This window comes from Gasterosteus aculeatus, chromosome 9 (genome assembly GCF_964276395.1).
Source record: "Gasterosteus aculeatus chromosome 9, fGasAcu3.hap1.1, whole genome shotgun sequence".
NCBI lineage: Eukaryota > Metazoa > Chordata > Actinopteri > Perciformes > Gasterosteidae > Gasterosteus > Gasterosteus aculeatus.
In genome coordinates this window covers 1,856,689-1,874,753 of record NC_135696.1, presented here as the reverse complement: position 1 = coordinate 1,874,753, position 18,065 = coordinate 1,856,689, and the positions used below count along the sequence as shown (strand labels likewise).

The window sequence follows — 18,065 nt, the reverse complement described above, 5'->3', positions numbered from 1 at the left end:
GAGAGAGAGAGAGAGGAGGCACACCAGGATTAAAAGGGGGCTGGGGTGAGAGACTAAAAGGAGAAAAGGCGTGGATCGGCGGAGTGGAGCCTTTCAGCCACTCTGGGATTCAGCAGGCGTCGTTTCCTCTGACACCACTTGGGAGTCGGCCACTCGTGTTCTTGGAGTATCATACTGTACACATGCAGGGGCTCACGGAGGGAGGGGATGGACTGCATACTGCAAGCAACATACATGCACGCTGCAGCCTCAATCTCTGTGTTGGTATGGCAACCTTAACATATTCAGGCTGAGACTGCATACATGCACAATACACACTCCAGGTTACATCATAATTTCATTTTGGCCTATGATATTGAGTCTGCTGTGTGTGTGTGTGTGTGTGTGTGTGTGTGTGTGTGTGTGTGTGTGTGTGTGTGCATCGCCATTAAGCAGGAGTAATTTTCTGTGTGAGCACTTCTGGACTCCCATAATCTATGAATATGTGAAATTGAGTCTTGCATAACAATGGATATGTCTTTAAAACACATTTCTCTCCTGCATGCACGCACAATCTGACATTTGAGATGAAAATGGGGCGTTGAATGAAAGCGCATCAGACGTTAATTGATTTTTTGGCTCCGACGTGAAGCTGTTTTTGAAAAATGTGAGTGTGTGCACGCGCGTGTCCTACAATGGGAATCACTGACATGCTCTGGGGAACACAAGAGAATAATTGGAGGCTTTCAGATGCATCATTATGCCAGCGTAGTAAACATGTACGCACAAACAGACACACACACACACACACACACACACACACACACACACAGCCTTTACTTCATCCTATTCAATACCTCATCACAATAAAAAACATAGCCCTGGGAGTGGGAGGGACTTATGATGGCCTAATTGTTTCACTGTATCCACGGCAACCGTTAAATAAACAATATTCCACATCCCAACAGCTGGATTCACCACATCTGTGCACTCCATCCACACATGACCACGCGAACATGCACATGAGCGTTACATTATTACATTACATGAGCAGTGAGGAACGTGAGCCAAAGCTAAAAAGACAAAACAATATAAATGTCACGTGTCAGTACGTGGCGGCACGCGGGGCTCAGCCACGGACTTCTATTGTTCATTTGAACGTCCCATGTTCTCCTCCTTTACCCGCAGTCTGGGAAAAGGAGCCTCATTAGGAGGTCGAGAAATCAGTGGACCACATTCCGCCCCAAATGTCCTCAAACCGTCATTGTCTGTCTGCGTGTATTCTAATCAGTGGCCGTGCACATCTGGACCGACGAGGCCATTTCTTAGTAAATCCCACATATAGCTTTATTAATGAGAGCATTTACAGTTTACACCCGCCAGTGTAAAGTGACAGAAAAATGTGCTAATTACTTTAAGTCCCCTTGTCTGTAACTGTCCCAGCTTCCCCTACAATCACCCCGCCGTCAAACGCGATTGGGTGCGTTCTGCACGTCCCCCTGACTTTGTTCGGTATCTTGGACTTGAACTTTTAGTCTGGGCTGCAGGGTCGCGACCCAACCCAACCACAACCCCCGCCTACGCGTACTACCTGCACGAGCTGGAGTCGGTTTCCTGCTGGTGGTCGTCGGTGCCCGACGCGGCCGGTGCCGCCGCCGCCTCCTCTCCGTCCCCGACATGAGCCGCTGGCTCGGGGACCAGCTGGGGGAGCGGACCCCCGCCGGGGGGCTCCATGCCCGACGCGGGTCGGGAACGACGGCAAGGCGGCGGGGAGACCCAGGTGAGCGCCGCGGCGGCGGGGCTCCTGCACTCGGGCTGACTGACGGAGCGGGTGCAGGAGCCCCCCGTCGCTCCCCCCGCTCCGCCCCGCTCGCCCGCCGGATCGGCAAACTTTCTGCCGCTTCCGTTACAGAGGTTCGACCCGGCGCTGCCGCTGGCCACCAGCCCGCAGTGCCCCGCGGGGCCGGGGGTCGCGCTGGCGGAATCGGGGTCGCTGCAGCCGCCGGCCGATGCCCCGTCCCCGGAGCTGCCGCGCGCTCTCCGCCCGGCGAAGTAGTCTCCCGCCGGCGGGGAGTGAGGCGGAGGCACCGCGGGGTGACCGAACCACCTCCATCGGATCCTGAGGATCTGCTTCACGTCGAACTCCTTCCGCGAGGAAGAGCCCGAGCCGCTGCTCGACATCCCGGGGGATGGGGGGGGGCTCGGCACGAGGAAATGGCGTGAAAGAGCCCGTGCAGCTCCGCCGTTAAACCGGCACACTGCCGCGCAGCAAGCGCACCTCTGTGCACAGAGAGAGAGAGAGAGAGAGAGAGAGAGAGAGAGAGAGAGAGAGAGAGAGAGAGAGAGAGAGAGAGACAGAGAGAGAGAGAGAGAGAGAGAGAGAACGTCTGTGCCAAAGCGCGCCTTCATGCACAAACCGAACCACAAACATTTGCCACGGGGAAAAATGAATGTGACATTTCTGCCAGTGCAAGCCACAGGCCTCATGCAGCAGAGAGGCATGATCATCATCATCATCATCATCATCATCATCATCATCATCATCATCTTCAATCAACAGGCCAGACAATCAATCCATAACAGGCTGTTAGAGAGATGGAACCAGTGGTTTGGCAGCTCGGGACTCGGGGAGACATTTCTCTGTGCGAGAGCCTGGTTGTTTTTTTTATAGGAGCTGAAAGCAAGCATTTAAAATGTGAGAAAATTTCTTTCTCACAATTTAAAGTCCGACTTCAAATGTATTGTTTTCTTGGAACTAAGAATGGAACAAGTGAATATTTGAGTTATTTGGCCCAAAACGATTCGTGATTAATGAAATTAATCTCAAACATTCTGTGCATCCAGTTCATCCAAAGTGAAGGTTTTTTTTTCTCTCCATATATTTGTAAATTGAGTGTCCTTTAGTTTTAGTAGAAATTTTAGTATTTTCTTCAGACAAAAGTTTTTAACAGATCTATCAAATATCACTATAATCAACTCTGATCGTGTGAATCGTGTGGGAAAAATCAACAGCCATTTTTTTTCAATTATTTTCAATGACTCCATTTTGGGGGTTTGGATCAAGTCCTGTATTGGAGAGGGGATTAGGTCACATGTCCCCCCATCAAAGGCTGGATCCCGGTTGTCGTGTGTAGACTCATAAAAGCCTCCTTGTCCTCTTTATCTGCCCCACTTCCAACTTCTGCGTAAGTCTTGTTGCCCCCCTAACAACGTCACGTTGTTCAGAAACCTGACAGCATGAGCTGCGTGAAGACAGAAAAACAGCCAGCCCGGCTCCCAATCACCACAGTGGGGGACTTAAGCCTTCTTGAAAAGGAAATTATTCCCTTCTTGGCTTCCCCACAAACCATTTACTCACCCATTACACTTCCTCTCCTTCGGTTCCTTCTCCTCCCATCTCGTCCATCCATCTGCAACGCAGCAGCTATTCATAGACACGCCGGTCATTTGGCCGCTGGTCTCGAGGGAGCCGTCCTCCACGCAGAAGCCCACCCGGGCTCCAATCGGGCAGAACAGCCGGCCGGAGCCCTCCTCACCTCTCCCAGTAAGACCTTCGAGGGCCCCTGCGACGGGCCCCCCCCCCCCCCCCCCCGAGGCACGACTGGCGATTACGCTGTGTTTCTCCACGGAGTCCCATCAAACAGGAGGGGAGGGATGCTTCAGGAGCGGCAATCTACAAATCGATAAGTCAAACGGCCGAGGGCCGTTTGCGGATTACACAGACAGGAGATGCGTTGCTCGTGAACTGGCCCCCGTAGCCTACAAGCCGACGGCACGCGGGGACTCGTTTTACGCCGCGACCAAACAACTGAAGCGTGCAGATGGAAATGGGCGATATTACATCTTTTACGCTTTTGTTTGCCAGATTCTGAGGAACAAGGGGCTCTTCTTCAGCGTCAGGATGCCGTAGCGCTGAGACCACCCGGATGCTCTGTCAGATCAATAACCCCAGTCAATAAACACACACACACACACACACACACAAACACACACGACAAGTCTGCATGGAGGCACAACAAGCAAGCAGCAGTATTGTTGGAGCAAAGAACTAATAAAGAGTCACAGAAGAGTAAACCCATGCGTCTCTGCAACGCCCCCTGAATGGAAACACCCCCCTGTTCCTGGGAGGAGGGTGGGCACGGGGCAGCGTTTTTCGACTGGGGGGGCATTGGGCGCTGGTCTCCTTCAGTTGGATCTAATCATTGGTCACTTGGCGGGAGCCTCCTTGAGCCGCTATACTGTTATTGGTCTCCTGGCGGCGGTAGTGCAAGGCCATCACTCAAAGGCACAGCTTTATAGCTGCACACACACACACACACACACACACACACACACACACACACACACACACACACACACTCACGATATAACATCAAGGAATTCAGTTCACACTTCACACTTGATAATCGTAATTTGTGTGCATTCAAGCATGCGTGCAGACAGTTTTGACGCTATGAGCATCCAAACACTCACACGTGCAGATCTCGAGCCGAATAAAAATACGTAGCAGCCGTCTGGCAGGAGCTGTCGTAAAAAGGATTTTATAGGGCCAGAAAGTGAAGCATTATCTATCTGGCATGCCTGTGATGATCAGCTCATCTCATCTCCCTCGCTCTTTATTTCCTGTATTCTCCCTTCCTGTCTTTTCTTCCCCCACTGGCCTCTGTTTCGAAACCTTCTCTCCCGTCCTTTGATCCTCACCCGCCCAGCCGCACCCGGCCTCCTTTCCACGTTTCTCCACAATCTCCATTTCCTGCTCCCCTTCCCTTTACTACACGGTGACACACAAGGCAATGTGTGTGTTTGTGTGTGCACGTAATGGTGGGGCTGCGATTACCTCGGGGTAGATCGAGCCATTGCTCCATATATGCTCCTGCAAACATTGGCATATGCCCGCCCACACACACACAGAACTCATCTACATTCTGCATGCATATACATAACATGACGAGGACACACTTTCATTGAAGTCACAGTCCCCTCTTCTTCACACAGACAAAAGGACACACACACACACACACACACACATGCTTGTTTCCGTTCTGTAACAGCAGCGCTGGTCGGCACTGACGCTGCAGGCGAGTCCGTCCTTGAGACTCAGACCGGCCAAGCAAATAATTACCTCTTCACATCGACAGGCCGGCTCCTCCCAAACGAATGAGAACGACGGGGAGCGTTTGATTGCAATTCAGTTGATTTGGAGGCACACGATTCAATGTTATCGAGCAGAAAATATATTTAACATTGGCCGCGCCGCTTGCAGGGAGGAAGGAAACCAACGTTTTGAGCGTGCTTCTAACTGTGTGCGTGTTCTTGCAAGTCTATCTCTGTGGGGACCATTTTCATTTTAGACCACGATGTTCTTCTTAAATTGGGACAATATGGCTGTTCCCCTCATCTTGGCCACTAACTATTAACCCGAAGGAAATGGGACAAAATGTTGTCCTCTGAAGCATGCCGGTTCCTGTGGATACAAAAGGTCTGTGTGGAGAGACGGGCGGGACCTTGTGAAGGCAGTTTGGTCAAGATCTGGATTCATGGTTGAAATTGTTGAGGAGAAAGAGGCACGGTAATGCGTTATGTTAATGTGGGTCCTCATGTGGTAATTTCCCTCGTATCTCCATCAAATCAGCCAATAGCAGAGCCAGTTATTGGATGCAAAATCAACACAGATGCAGAAAGGAAGCAAGGTAACATTATTTCGGCCCCTTATGAACTATCGCACTCTCTAGGATTTGATCTCCTCCAGTTGGCTTGTTAAAATGTCCGTTGGCAAGGACCCCAAATACTCCCCATCGCCGTCGGATTAAACGGGGAGGTGGCACCTTGCATGGGAGCCTCTACCATCGGTGTGTCAATGTGTGTCGCTAAGCGAATGATAACATGGAGTGTAAAGTGTTTTGAGCGGTCAGAAGACGGTAGAGTCCATTTCCCTTTGTCACAAAGTGAGATTGAGCGACTAGTCCATTGCTTTGATGCGTCCTTTACTTTGCTTTCTTTGGCTCACATCCTGTGACAACCTCCTCGGCCCCTTTACTAATGTCCTCCACTTCCCCCCTCCTTTACCCCTGTTCTCTCGTTCTCCCTTTCTCCTTCTCCCTTCCAGATCTACTGCGTTAATTAGGTGTGTCTTGTGTGTGACTAGAAGAGGGTCCTTTCTGAGCGGATATAGTAGCTTGGGTGGGGAGGAAATTCCGTCTTATATTCGGAGCAGAAACCTTCCACCTCGCTCCGTCTGCACCGAGACTTTGACACACTTCTACTGCCATGTTCTATTCAACAAATAGTGAGAAATAGATGTTTCTAGATGTACCCACCCTGACACACACACACAACCCCATGTATACGCACACAAGGCTCAAACCAAGCGGTCCGATTACTTTGATCCGTGCTCGCTGCTGTGTTCATCCCTTTTGCCTCAAAGCACAACACCTGTGTTCACACAAAGACAAATACACACTAATAGCTTGGTAGCTCTGGTTCCTCTAATTGCCTGAGAGGAAAAAGCGAGGAGGAGGGATCAAGGATGCAAACTGCCAAATTTAACCACATTTGTCGAGCTGTGCATCTGTTTAGCAACCCCAGAGCACGAAGAGGCGGAGGAGGATGATACAGGGGAACAAAGCTACTGGCTGTCATCCAGTCCAATCAAAGCTCTCATATCAGCTCCACTGTCAGTTCCCCAAACTATTTTGTACGTTGTATGTTTGTTGTATTTCATATTATTTTAACTTATATCTCACTTAACAAAACTCACTACCTCACTTTTTTTTAAACTTTTTATTTTATCATGTTTTTTGGCCATATTTATTAATCTATGTCAAATGTTTGATTTCCTTGCAGCTACGGTTTGGTCTACACCTCTTTTCACGGCTCTGCCGTGTTGGAATAAATCTGGTCTCTGTGCCGTTTGGTACTTGTGGGTCTATTGGGGTTTATCAGGGTATTTTCACTGAAAACAGCTACCTTTGCTATAAGAGTACTACAAGAAAACAATGCTAGTTCCCTGTGGGTTTATCAGTAGAACGACGCCTTTCCCATTGGCCATAGCAATTAGTTTACTTCAATCATTTGAAAATACAACCTGCGCAGCTTTAAACCACAAAGTCATGACGAGGAGGAGGGAGCGACAGAAGGCTAACTCACTTCTATCTTATGGAACAGCTGTGTACAGTTATGCTAAGTAGGTGCTGGTAGATTCAAAACAGCAACAGATGTAGAAAAAGAACATTAAAAACCAACCCACTCATTTTGTCCAAACTGATGCAAACAATCTCTAATCCTCCCATGTGTGTTTGTGTGTGTTTGTGCGCAGAAATGCACGGGGCAGGTTGTTGGCTGATGGTAAAATTGCCGAGGCATGAAGGTTGCAGTTGCACGCTACAGGAAATAATACACATTGTGAATTATTGATGGACACGAAAACAACTCTTTTCTTTCCCAAATATTTCTTAGTCAATAACTGGCTCCCCTCCTCGGTGTCCTCCCTGCTCTCCTCCCTGCTCTCCTCCCTGCTTCCCTCCCTGCTCTCCTCCTTGCTTCCCTCCCTGCTCTCCTCCCTGCTCTCCTCCCTGCTTCCCTCCCTGCTCTCCTCCCTGCTCTCCTCCCTGCTTCCCTCCCTGCTCTCCTCCCTGCTTTCCTCCCTGCTCCCCTCCCTGCTCTCCTCCCTGCTTCCCTCCCTGCTCTCCTCCCTGCTTCCCTCCCTGCTCTCCTCCCTGCTTCCCTCCCTGCTCTCCTCCCTGCTTCCCTCCCTGCTCTCCTCCCTGCTCTCCTCCCTGCTTCCCTCCCTGCTCTCCTCCCTGCTTTCCTCCCTGCTCCCCTCCCTGCTCTCCTCCCTGCTTCCCTCCCTGCTCTCCTCCCTGCTTCCCTCCCTGCTCTCCTCCCTGCTTCCCTCCCTGCTCTCCTCCCTGCTTCCCTCCCTGCTCTCCTCCCTGCTTCCCTCCCTGCTCTCCTCCCTGCTCTCCTCCCTGCTTCCCTCCCTGCTCTCCTCCCTGCTTCCCTCCCTGCTCTCCTCCCTGCTTCCCTCCCTGCTCTCCTCCCTGCTCTCCTCCCTGCTTCCCTCCCTGCTCTCCTCCCTGCTTCCCTCCCTGCTCTCCTCCCTGCTTCCCTCCCTGCTCTCCTCCCTGCTCTCCTCCCTGCTGTAACAGCGGAACACAACTGGTCTCTATGGTTTTGTTTCCAAAGAAATGCATCAACTGTAAACACACGCATGAAGCCTGAGGTATTCTGAGGTATAAAGCAAGCGTGTTTGCTCCTCCATGCAGGGTAGGTGGAGGAGAACAACGTGGCTGAGCAATTCCCTCCCTCCATCTCTCCATCTCTGCTCTCTAATGCTCCATTGCTAATTTTCCCCATTTCCCTACTGCCATTTTTTTTCTTCCATTTCTGTCCATCTACACAAACCACATTTGTCTCTGTGTTATTTTATAGATTTTTTTTTCCACAGCTGGGTTTTCTTTTCCTGTTCACTCTCTTTCTAAATGGGCTGGGTGTTGAGGGAGGAGAGGAAGTGCAAAACACAAGGGAGGAAGAGACCGCTATAGAGGGGGAAAGAGAAAGAGGCCAAATAAAGAGAGGGGCTTAATAATTTACTCTGCCCTGCTGCCACAAGCCTATCGCAGCCCCTGGCTTGCATACTACTGACAGAGGCACTCGTACTTAGAGAGGGATGTTTGTACAGTTGGGCCCTCGATACTGTGTTCTGAAACCGTGATAGGTCAAGGAAACTGTGGTATCCATAAAAGAACCAAATGAACAGCAATGATGACCGTATAACTTAGTGTGGCAGTCCCTCATAAACTTTACAACGGCGAGGGACAGCTTGAGCTACATCCACTCTAATTATTGTTGTCTTGTCTCATTGCTCAAGATTCAAGATATTAATTGTCATGTGTAAAAATAATAAGAAAATAGAGTAAAAAGAAATAAATATATATATATACACCAAAGACCCCAATGTGCATGCGTCATACGCTAAAGTGCTCCATGCATTTTTGCCAATATTGAATGTCAGAATTGGTGACATGAAGTCGCAGCAGCGGTGTGTGTGTGTGTGTGTGTGTGTGTGTATGTAGCTTCTGCTTGATGGCAGTGGACCCTGTGCTGGGGGGGTGTTTTGTCCTTGATGATATTCCGGGCTCTCCTGGTGACCCTGGTGGAGTAAATGTCCTGAGGCGAGGGGAAGGCTGCTCCTGCGATGGACTGTGCTGCTTTCATCACACGCAGGAGGGCCCTCCTGTCCTGGGCAGTGGAGTGTCCACCACACAGGGTTGATGCGGTAAGGACGCTCTTCACTGTACCTCTGTAGAAGTTGCTGAGAATTGTTTGGTCTGCATACCAAATTCCATCAGCCTTCTTAGGAAGTGCTGGGCCTTTTTAGTGATCTGCAGTGTGTTGTGAGACTAGGTGAGGTCCTCACTGATGTGAGCTCCCAGGAATTTAAAGGTTTTCACCCGTTCCACCTCAGTCTCACCAATGTAAAGAGGTGTGTGCTGCAGCTTCTTCTTCCTTGGTTGTTTGATTTTGTTTGATTGTTATTTTGACACCAGGCCACAAGCTCCTCCACCTCTCTTCTGTACGCTGCCTAGGCTCCACCAGTGATCATTCCAATGACCGTGGTATCATCAGCACACTTGATACTGCTGTTTTCCTGGTAGGCCACACAGTCGTGTGCAGCAGGGGGCTCAGAACACAGCCCTGGGGTCCCTGTGCTCACAGTTCTTGTGCTGGAGGTGCGATGGCCAACTCTGATTGATTGGGTTCTGCCTGAGCGGAAGTTCAGCACCGCGTTGCCGAGGGCAGGTGTTCGACCCAGAGTGAGGAGTTTTACTGAGAGTTTGTGTGGGATGGGACTGCATTGAAAGCGGAAGTCTATGAAGAGGAGTCTTGCAGAGGTGTCCTTGCCTGCATTGCACTGCATTGTCAGTAGACCAGTTCTGGCCAAACTGCAGCGGGTCCACTGTGCCTGGGATCATCCTTCGAAACACTTTATCACTATTGGGGTGAGTGCAACAGGACGATAGTCATTCAGGCATGTCACAGTGTTTTTATTTGGGAGGGGCACAATGCTGGTAGCCTTAAAGCAGGTGGGCACATGAGCTAGTGCTAGTGGCGGGTTGTAAATATCAGCAAGCACATCAGCCAGCCCCGCTGAGCAGGACCTGAGGGCACGCCCCGAGATGTTGTCTGGGCCGGGTGCCTTCCGTGGGTTTGTTCTCCTCAGAAACACACGCTTTAATATGGTTATATGGTTAATATGGTTAATATGAAATATATGAGTCCTTTCTGTCACATCATTTTGGCGTCCTGAACACCTCTCGCCGATGCTGACATTCCATAAATCTACTTAGTGTTGGTTTGTGACCAGGTTTGTTGTTTGTGGCTTTTTAAATGTATTTACATCAATTCCATTGGCATGCACTATAATAGATACATGACTTAGCCAATTCTTTAAAAGGTGACAGGTACATGACAGCCAACAGCTCTAACATAGTGACGTCTGAAGGCTGAAAAGGATGCAGTTAATAATGCTCCTTGTGGTATTTTGACCAAAATATGTGTCAGTGATGTGTTCCCTACTGAAACAGAATCTTTGAGAGGTGTAAAGCAGGAGGAATTCAAATAAAATCCTTTGCATTTGATTGAGCCATCTTACATCCCTGACTGCGAAAAGACACACACCTCCCTTGATGCTAAACTCTGCAGGTGACATTACTTTTTACGTAAGCACACTTCATGTTTTGGTTTACAGTAATGAAACATGATTTGTTTTTGATATATATATATATATATTTAGTATTCTGTTAAATAGATGACCAATATGGCCGGGGTGTGATCTAAAAACAAATGTCTTTCTAAAGAAAAAAGCATTTTAAGTTTAATTTGGAATGAGGCGAATTTGTACCAACAGCAATTTTTCCCCAATCAAACCTCAATAAGCTGGTGAAACTTTATCCCCGAGTGTGACGCTCAAGCGCACACACGCACACTTACTGTATCCTGTTGGCCACTCTGCTGATTGTGTGAAAGAGACCTAAGAGGCGTTTTTTGTCTTTGGATGAGGCGGCACTCTGTCCAGCCGGCTCTCTGACCGGTCGCTATGGAGGAAGGTCACCCCCCACCCCCCCCCGCCTACATTAATCCATAAAACTCTGAGGCAACAGAGGAACGCAGAAATAATGGAATGGGGATGGAGAAATCAAATTAGTGACAGTCAATGAATATTATAATAGCAATCAGACGTAGTACAATAAGGACAACTTCTGCTCCTGAAAATGTCGCCGACCAATTCCAGACCCCCGGGTCCCAATCTTAAATCAATTAGTCAGCCAGTAAATACTCAATCAATTCTGGATCAATTCCTCACTTGTGTCTAAAATGAATGCCTCAATGTTTTATTTTCACAATTGACCAACTGTCTCTTGTCGAAGACCAAAGGTTTCCTTCTACATACTGTATTTAATATTAATATTAAATGATTGTTTCCATCACAACGGATCATTTGCTATACACTTCACACCTCCATTAACAGTACTCGAAAAACACTCCAACAAAATCTTAAAGCTTTCCAAATAAATCTCCATTTTACATGATTTATTCCAAACACTAGTCGCAAAACACACAGAAATGATCCCCCTGGATTATCTACTACAGAAGCTCACTGCACAGTAATTTACAAATATACAGCTGCTGTTATTCAGGACACTCTAGTTCTTATTACCGATTCATTGTGTGTTAACTTTGATTATATTAAAACTGCAATGCCAATTCCTTTGTGGGCTATTAGAGAAATGAGTCATTCCAATTTGACTGTATGTAGAGTGTAGAGATGAGACTAATCTAACTATTTAGCGTGACCACTCTTCTGCGTATTGTTAAGCACTTTGTAACTTTGTTTGGACAGGTGCTATATTATTACATACTGTCACGGTGTGGTTTTTTTTCCTGTTTTATTTTGTAGTTTCCTGCTTCTTGTCTCCCCGGGTAACTTCACTTCCTGCCTTGTCCTGTCATCCCCTGTGATTGTCTGATTGTTTCCACCTGTGTCCAATCACCTGCACCTCCCTAGTGTATTTAAGTCGTGTGTGTCTCCTGTCACGTCATTGTCGAATGTCCTGGATGTTCCTACTTTCTGCCTACCCTTTTGCCCTGGTTCCTGTGTGCGTTTTTGCCCCTTGGCCTTTTGCTTTTGCTATATTGACTATTAAAGTATTTTTGTTTTGAAAGTCTGCGTGTGAGTCCTGCCTTCCCCGCATCCCTGACAATATACTATTGGTCAAATACCCGCATTTAGATTCAGTTTTCCTTTAAGGAGTGGCTTCTTCCATGTGGTTAGAAATAACTCCTTTTCTTACATGGTGCTGCTTCCACCTAACACCGTAAAAACTAAACTTGAAACCCCCAAAAGCAAGTTTGTGGTAAGGAGCGGCCGAGGACTAGTGCACATTTTAGCATAAGAATCAGCAACGAGGAGGAACATGACACCACGCTGATGATTGTAAAAAATGACAATACAGCGGTAACCTGCGTCCCCTCGAAGGTAAGACAATTATTTGATCTAACGCACAAACCGAAAACCAAATGTCACTAAAATGTCAAACACACCAGGCGGCTTTCTCCCTAGAAAACACCTGCTTGCTCCTTTTTCTGACAAAGCCATGAATAACATTATCCTGAAATAGAGTTCCCAAAATAACATTTGCCCCTCATGCATTAGAAACCATGTTTGCGTGTGACGCTCTCCATTAGCGCGTCAGATGGGAGGCTTGTTTTGTTCACGCAGCACAAGCCGCTCCGAGACGTGACCAGAATAGCACGCCAGAGAAAGAGAGAGAGAGGTGTTGTGTTCATCTGTTACCCAGCGCTAACCCGTTACATGAGCTTTACTCTCGGCATCTACCACCTTTACATGCACCTCGTACTCCGGTCTGTTTTGCACGTAATCATGGACATCTTGATCAACATAAAACACCCTGTGATGAACAGCTCTAACTTCTGCGTAACTGGGTCAACGCCCCAACGTGCCGCTTATTGAGTCAACGTATGAATAATGGAACGCAGCAACTAGTACTATTTTGCCTCTTTGCGTCAAAATATGTTGTAAGCCCACCTGATTAATACCTTGGACTGCCTTCTGGAAAAGGCTGTGTACATAAAACACGTTGATATCAGAGTCCTTGCTCTGACAGCCGGAAAGCAAACGTGTGAGAAACCTTGTCAGTCGGGGGAGGGAATGAGTGGAAATAGATTGCGGACTAGTGAAGGAAACGGGGAGCAGGTGAGCATGTCGGCACAAAAGGTCAGGAAACGGCGAGGAGGGGGTTAATGCAGCAGAGTGCAGAATAGCCAGAAAAGCAGGCCTGCTTGCACACTACAAAATCTTTGTCTGCTCTTTGGGGTTCGGTTGGTGCAGAACAAACACAAAAGCAACACATTGAGCACTGAGTGACTTTTCTGCGTTAACAATGAAGGGGCTACGTTTCTTTCTCAATATTACTCCTGAGCAATCACTCCGAAGGACTTGGATTGATTGTTTCAATAAAAGATTCATTGTGTGATCTTACCGAGATGTGGGTATATCATGTATTTTATTGAGCTTCTAGTTGTGTGTCTTTACTGTGTTTTATGAGGCATTTTTATTGAAACACTAGCCCCAAGCCGGCTTTCCCTTTCAGGATAATAAAAGTTGATGGCGTGAGGCGTAACGCATTTCAAAGTCGAAGGTGTTGATGTTTGGTCATACGGGCGCTAACAGGATCTTAGAGGAACACTAACAGGGTGCACTGACGTGAAGCACGTAACACTGCTGAAGTTCTACGTTATTTCGCAGCAAACCAGCAGATTCAGAGCCTCCCTTTTGTTCGGTTGGCAGACTCGAAAAAAGGTGCAATCGGAGCACATTGATTTTTCTTCATGTTAAAAAGCTTTTATTGACGTGGCATTTCCTCACCTGAGAAGGTTACAGCGGAGGAGAGAGGAGAAGGAGGGAGAAGGTGAAACATAAAGGGGATGCAGCGCTATCACAACTGTGCATTTCCCGTAAATTCAACCCCACTTTGGCTCACTTTACTGTCCTTGAAGTGCTGCTTCTCACAACGCACAGACACACACACACAGAATCGAAAAGATGCGGGAGACTCCTAAAACCTTGACACTCTAACAGAGAGGCCCCTCCGTGTTTCTTTCAGGGGACAAAACGGGGTGAAAGACAAAGAGACAAATGCTGTATTCAGAGCACATACGACTGGCACAGTAAAGCAGTGATTCAGACACAGAAACTGCATCAGAGCCGAGAGAAGGACGAGCGTGGAAAGCTTTTGTCAAATGTAAAGGTTTGCTCTTAACGATAATCTCTTTGTGAAACCTCATTATCTGTCCATAAACAGTCATAAAGTTTCACGGTGGCTTTGTCTCATGAGAGCCGGATGACGCCTCAACTGCTGACACGGCGCTAAATCACCATGTTCTCCCTCCCCTTCCTCTACCACCTCCTCCTCCTCCTTCTCCTCCTCCTCCTCCGCCTCGTGATGAATGGAAATACATGCCACACCCCTGCCTCTTATTCCCCATTTTCATTACTTCCCCATCAGTCTCTCCTTTAACCCGTTGATCATTTGACACTATCATTCATCATTTTACATACCAAACGCTCAGAAAGTAGAACATGTAACTCGCAATTACTGATTAGCTTGATATCATGAATATACTAGTATAAACAAATAAGTTAGGGAGCAACATTAATGTTAATTTGGAGTTTCTGGTCAGCTGGTGAATGTCGGCTCAATATTCCCTTTCTTTTAGCTCTGTTTTTGGTCTCTACCAGTGAGCAAAACATCTGTCTCTTAGGCTGCTAACTGGTCCATTTGATTTAGCCTTTTTAAGCATTTCCTGTTTTATTAGTTTGGTTGTAATAAAGGTACAGTTCACCCTAAAATCTAAAATACACGTCTGCATTTGGGTGTGAGTAGTTCTGGAAATATTGACCATAGATATTAATGGAAATGGCTGTCGGCCTGTGGTGCTTTTGTCTTTGGTCAACTTACGTCCCGCCACCGTGGAAGATGTAGTATGTAGGTTTTGGCAACAAACCTTTGCATTTACCACCACGACGGATCACAGTGAGGAAAAAGTTGGACCAGAAATGAGTGTGGGCCAAAAATGTGAAACCCAGTCACAAAAAACAGAAATCTACGATAAGTATCTCGCCTCATTCACATCCAGAGCTGTGGTTAAATGTACACAGACAAAAACCAAAAACGATGTTCAGGATCAAAAAGAATTTCAAATGAAACTATTGATGTTCTCAACCTGTCTGAGAACACTGTCGGGTCCATTTAAAGCAGATCCAGGGATGATACTCGGGATTCAGAGCACAATGATGAGGATCAGAGGTGCAACCACAACGTGCGCTGAGCAGAGCCCGTTAAGTATCCCCTCATGTACCCGAATCCCCAACCTCACCGTGCCGGTACATTCGATCTCTCAAATCTCTGCATCAAATTCAGCAGTGATATAATGCAGAGCTCCAAAAATAGTCCACTCACGGTATTTCTCGGGGGATTTTAGTGGAAGGTGACTTGATTGGACTCATGGTTAATGTTCCCTTTCAGCAGACGACTGGGTCCTGAAGAGAAGTGCTGAGGAGGACGTCCGTCTCACACTTCCAGTCAGCAATGTTCTGTTCATCGTCAGGGCGTCTGACGGCAGCATTAAAAGTGATGAATATCTGCTCACTACTGAACAAATAACGCGTTTGATTCAGGTGACAACCTCCGCTTCTGAGGAGTGAACGCGTAAGTGTCTTAAAACACTCTAACAGAGATGCGAGATGTCCCGATGACTGCGTCCACTCCTTATGTACAGTCTGTGGTTTGATTGAGTCGGATGGTCTGAAGGTATGCTAGGAACGCTCCAAAGTGGATTTTTAAAGGATCGGCTGCTTAAAAACACATAGTTAGGTCTAGGAACAGATTGTGATTATGGTTTAAATAACTACAGAAGTCACTGCACTCAAGTTCCATTACAAATAAATCAACGTGGTCTCTTTAATGATACAGCCATCTGCACGCTGAAAGACTTTTTTTTTTCCTGATTCCTGATTTTCTGTGTTAAATTAAATCTATAAATGTAATATTGTGGTAACAATCGTTTACAGCTTTGAACGCTCTATAAGAACAGCCTTGATTCAGGAAACATTAGGATTCTTCAGCAGGGGCTCATACATAAATACAGACAATTTAAAGGGATGGCTCGTGCCAACAAGATGATACCGCTGAATGGACCTCCAAGCCTGCTGACATCCCACACTAAAAGCGCTAAATGGAGTGAGATAACATCCTGAAATCAGAACTGTCTTTCCTCTTAAGGCTTAACTCTCTCTGGGAATCTTTAATATACATCTTCCACCTCCATCTGCAGGAGCTTTCACCCAATACACCTGATTATTCAGATCTCTGGCAAACTGTCCCCCTGAAGCCCCTGCGTGACTAAAAGGAGGTTTTATTTGCGGTTCACGCTGGTTAGTCAGACAACACAGCAGCTTATTATTCACAAGAAGAGAGATTCCACACATGTGGTTTTCTAACTGTGGTTCAAGGAGGCTCAAGGGCTCCTGGAGGTGTTTCCAGCTGGTCCCCTGAGAAAGTGTAAAACACATTTCACTCCATCACTACAGCCAATAAAAGCTGTGTGAATCAGGGGCCCTGATGACTGCCAGCATCCATCAATGTGGGACCACGAGATAACATAGAAGCTCTGAGAGGGAGATTCTGTGGAGCGATGAACCAAAACTGCACTTTTCTGGTCTATGGATCAGCGCGCGTGTTTGGAGGAGAAAGAACGGAGCACACGCTGGGCGGAACACGGTGCCTACAGTGAGGCTTGGCGGCGGCTCAGTGATGCTCTGGGGCTGCTTGGCTGCCTCTGGCGCTGGGAACCGGCAGCGTGCGGAGGGCACGACGGATTGAACCTCGTCATCCGGATCGTCTCGTTTTCATCAGGGTCACAGCGGCAAAAGGAGGCTATAAAGTACTAGAGATGCTTCCTTTGAGACTCCAGTAGTCGTTTGGCATTTTGTGAATTTTGGAGAAACCACACCAACTGTCGCCAATAAACCCCAATTTGTAACGGGGATTGAATCATTTTGAGTGCATCCTGATTCTGGACATCACCACACCAAAATTTGGGAAGCAACATCTTTTTGTGGCACGGTATAATAAATGTGACAACCAAACCTTGTAGTAACCCCAGATCACAACTTTCTACCAGAATGGATTTGGGGGGGAAATGAAAGACCAGAACACACACTGAGCTTCATTAGGAGGCATGTAGCGTGTTGTTTATGCCGCAACACTGTCAACAATCACAGGTAATACTGTGCTAAATACATACACTCCAAACTGCTTGGAAATGTCAAGCAGCTTTGACTGAACATGAGGGGATTTTTGTATTTTTTGGCTGCGAGCGGCGCTGCGGAGCGGAGATAAGGCTCTACCTACCAGCCATCCTCTCACCGCCTGTGTGTCGTCTGAGACACTATGGCCGCCAACCCAGGTCGGCCCAGATGAGAGGCTCTCACTCAACACCCGGCGGAGATCAAGCCAAGCGGGTATGAAATCAAATTATACTCTCTTCTTTTGGGAGGGGCTGAAAAAATAAATAAATACAAATAAACAGAAAGGTAATTTCCTCCTCAGCAGCAACAGAAACACTAGATGATGCATTCTAATTAATGGTAGAAATATGTGAAATGCTCTAATAATAATAAGTAGACTCTTATCTCATTATTGAGACATATTGTGATAACTAGGGTCAATCATAAGATGGTTTATCATTAATGTGAGAGACAAAGTAGCATGGAACTACAAAGCAAACCTTTCTCATAAATAGCAGAAAACCTCATCTGATCAAAATCATCGTCTATCGTCACAATTGCGATAAAGAGGGAGCAAATGTGTCATGAATAGGAGACAAATACAAAGTCAAAACTGTGAGATACTTTCAGACACACATACGCAAAAAGGTCCCTGAAAACCACATGAGGAATGTTTCAGAGAGGGGAGCTTCCTGCCCGGCAACCGACACCTTGT

At 47.3% G+C, this 18,065-nt stretch overlaps 1 protein-coding gene across 6 annotated transcripts in view; it reads right to left on the bottom strand.

Moving 5' to 3' along the window:
- Positions 1 to 18,065, bottom strand: part of klhl5 (kelch-like family member 5) — a 36,736-nt gene that overhangs the window by 18,207 nt on the left and 464 nt on the right. For 2 of the 6 annotated variants that reach the window (XM_040187285.2, XM_078080061.1), the window contains exon 1: positions 1,571 to 2,254. The exons of 2 other annotated variants lie outside the window; for them this stretch is intronic. In XM_040187285.2, the coding sequence (XP_040043219.2) occupies positions 1,571 to 2,160 (590 nt within the window). In that variant the 5' untranslated portion in view covers positions 2,161 to 2,254. Of the gene's footprint in view, positions 1 to 1,570; positions 2,255 to 3,337; positions 4,954 to 17,474; positions 17,597 to 18,065 lie in introns of those variants that run through there. 2 more of the 6 variants (XM_078080065.1, XM_078080062.1) reach the window with 2 other exon arrangements.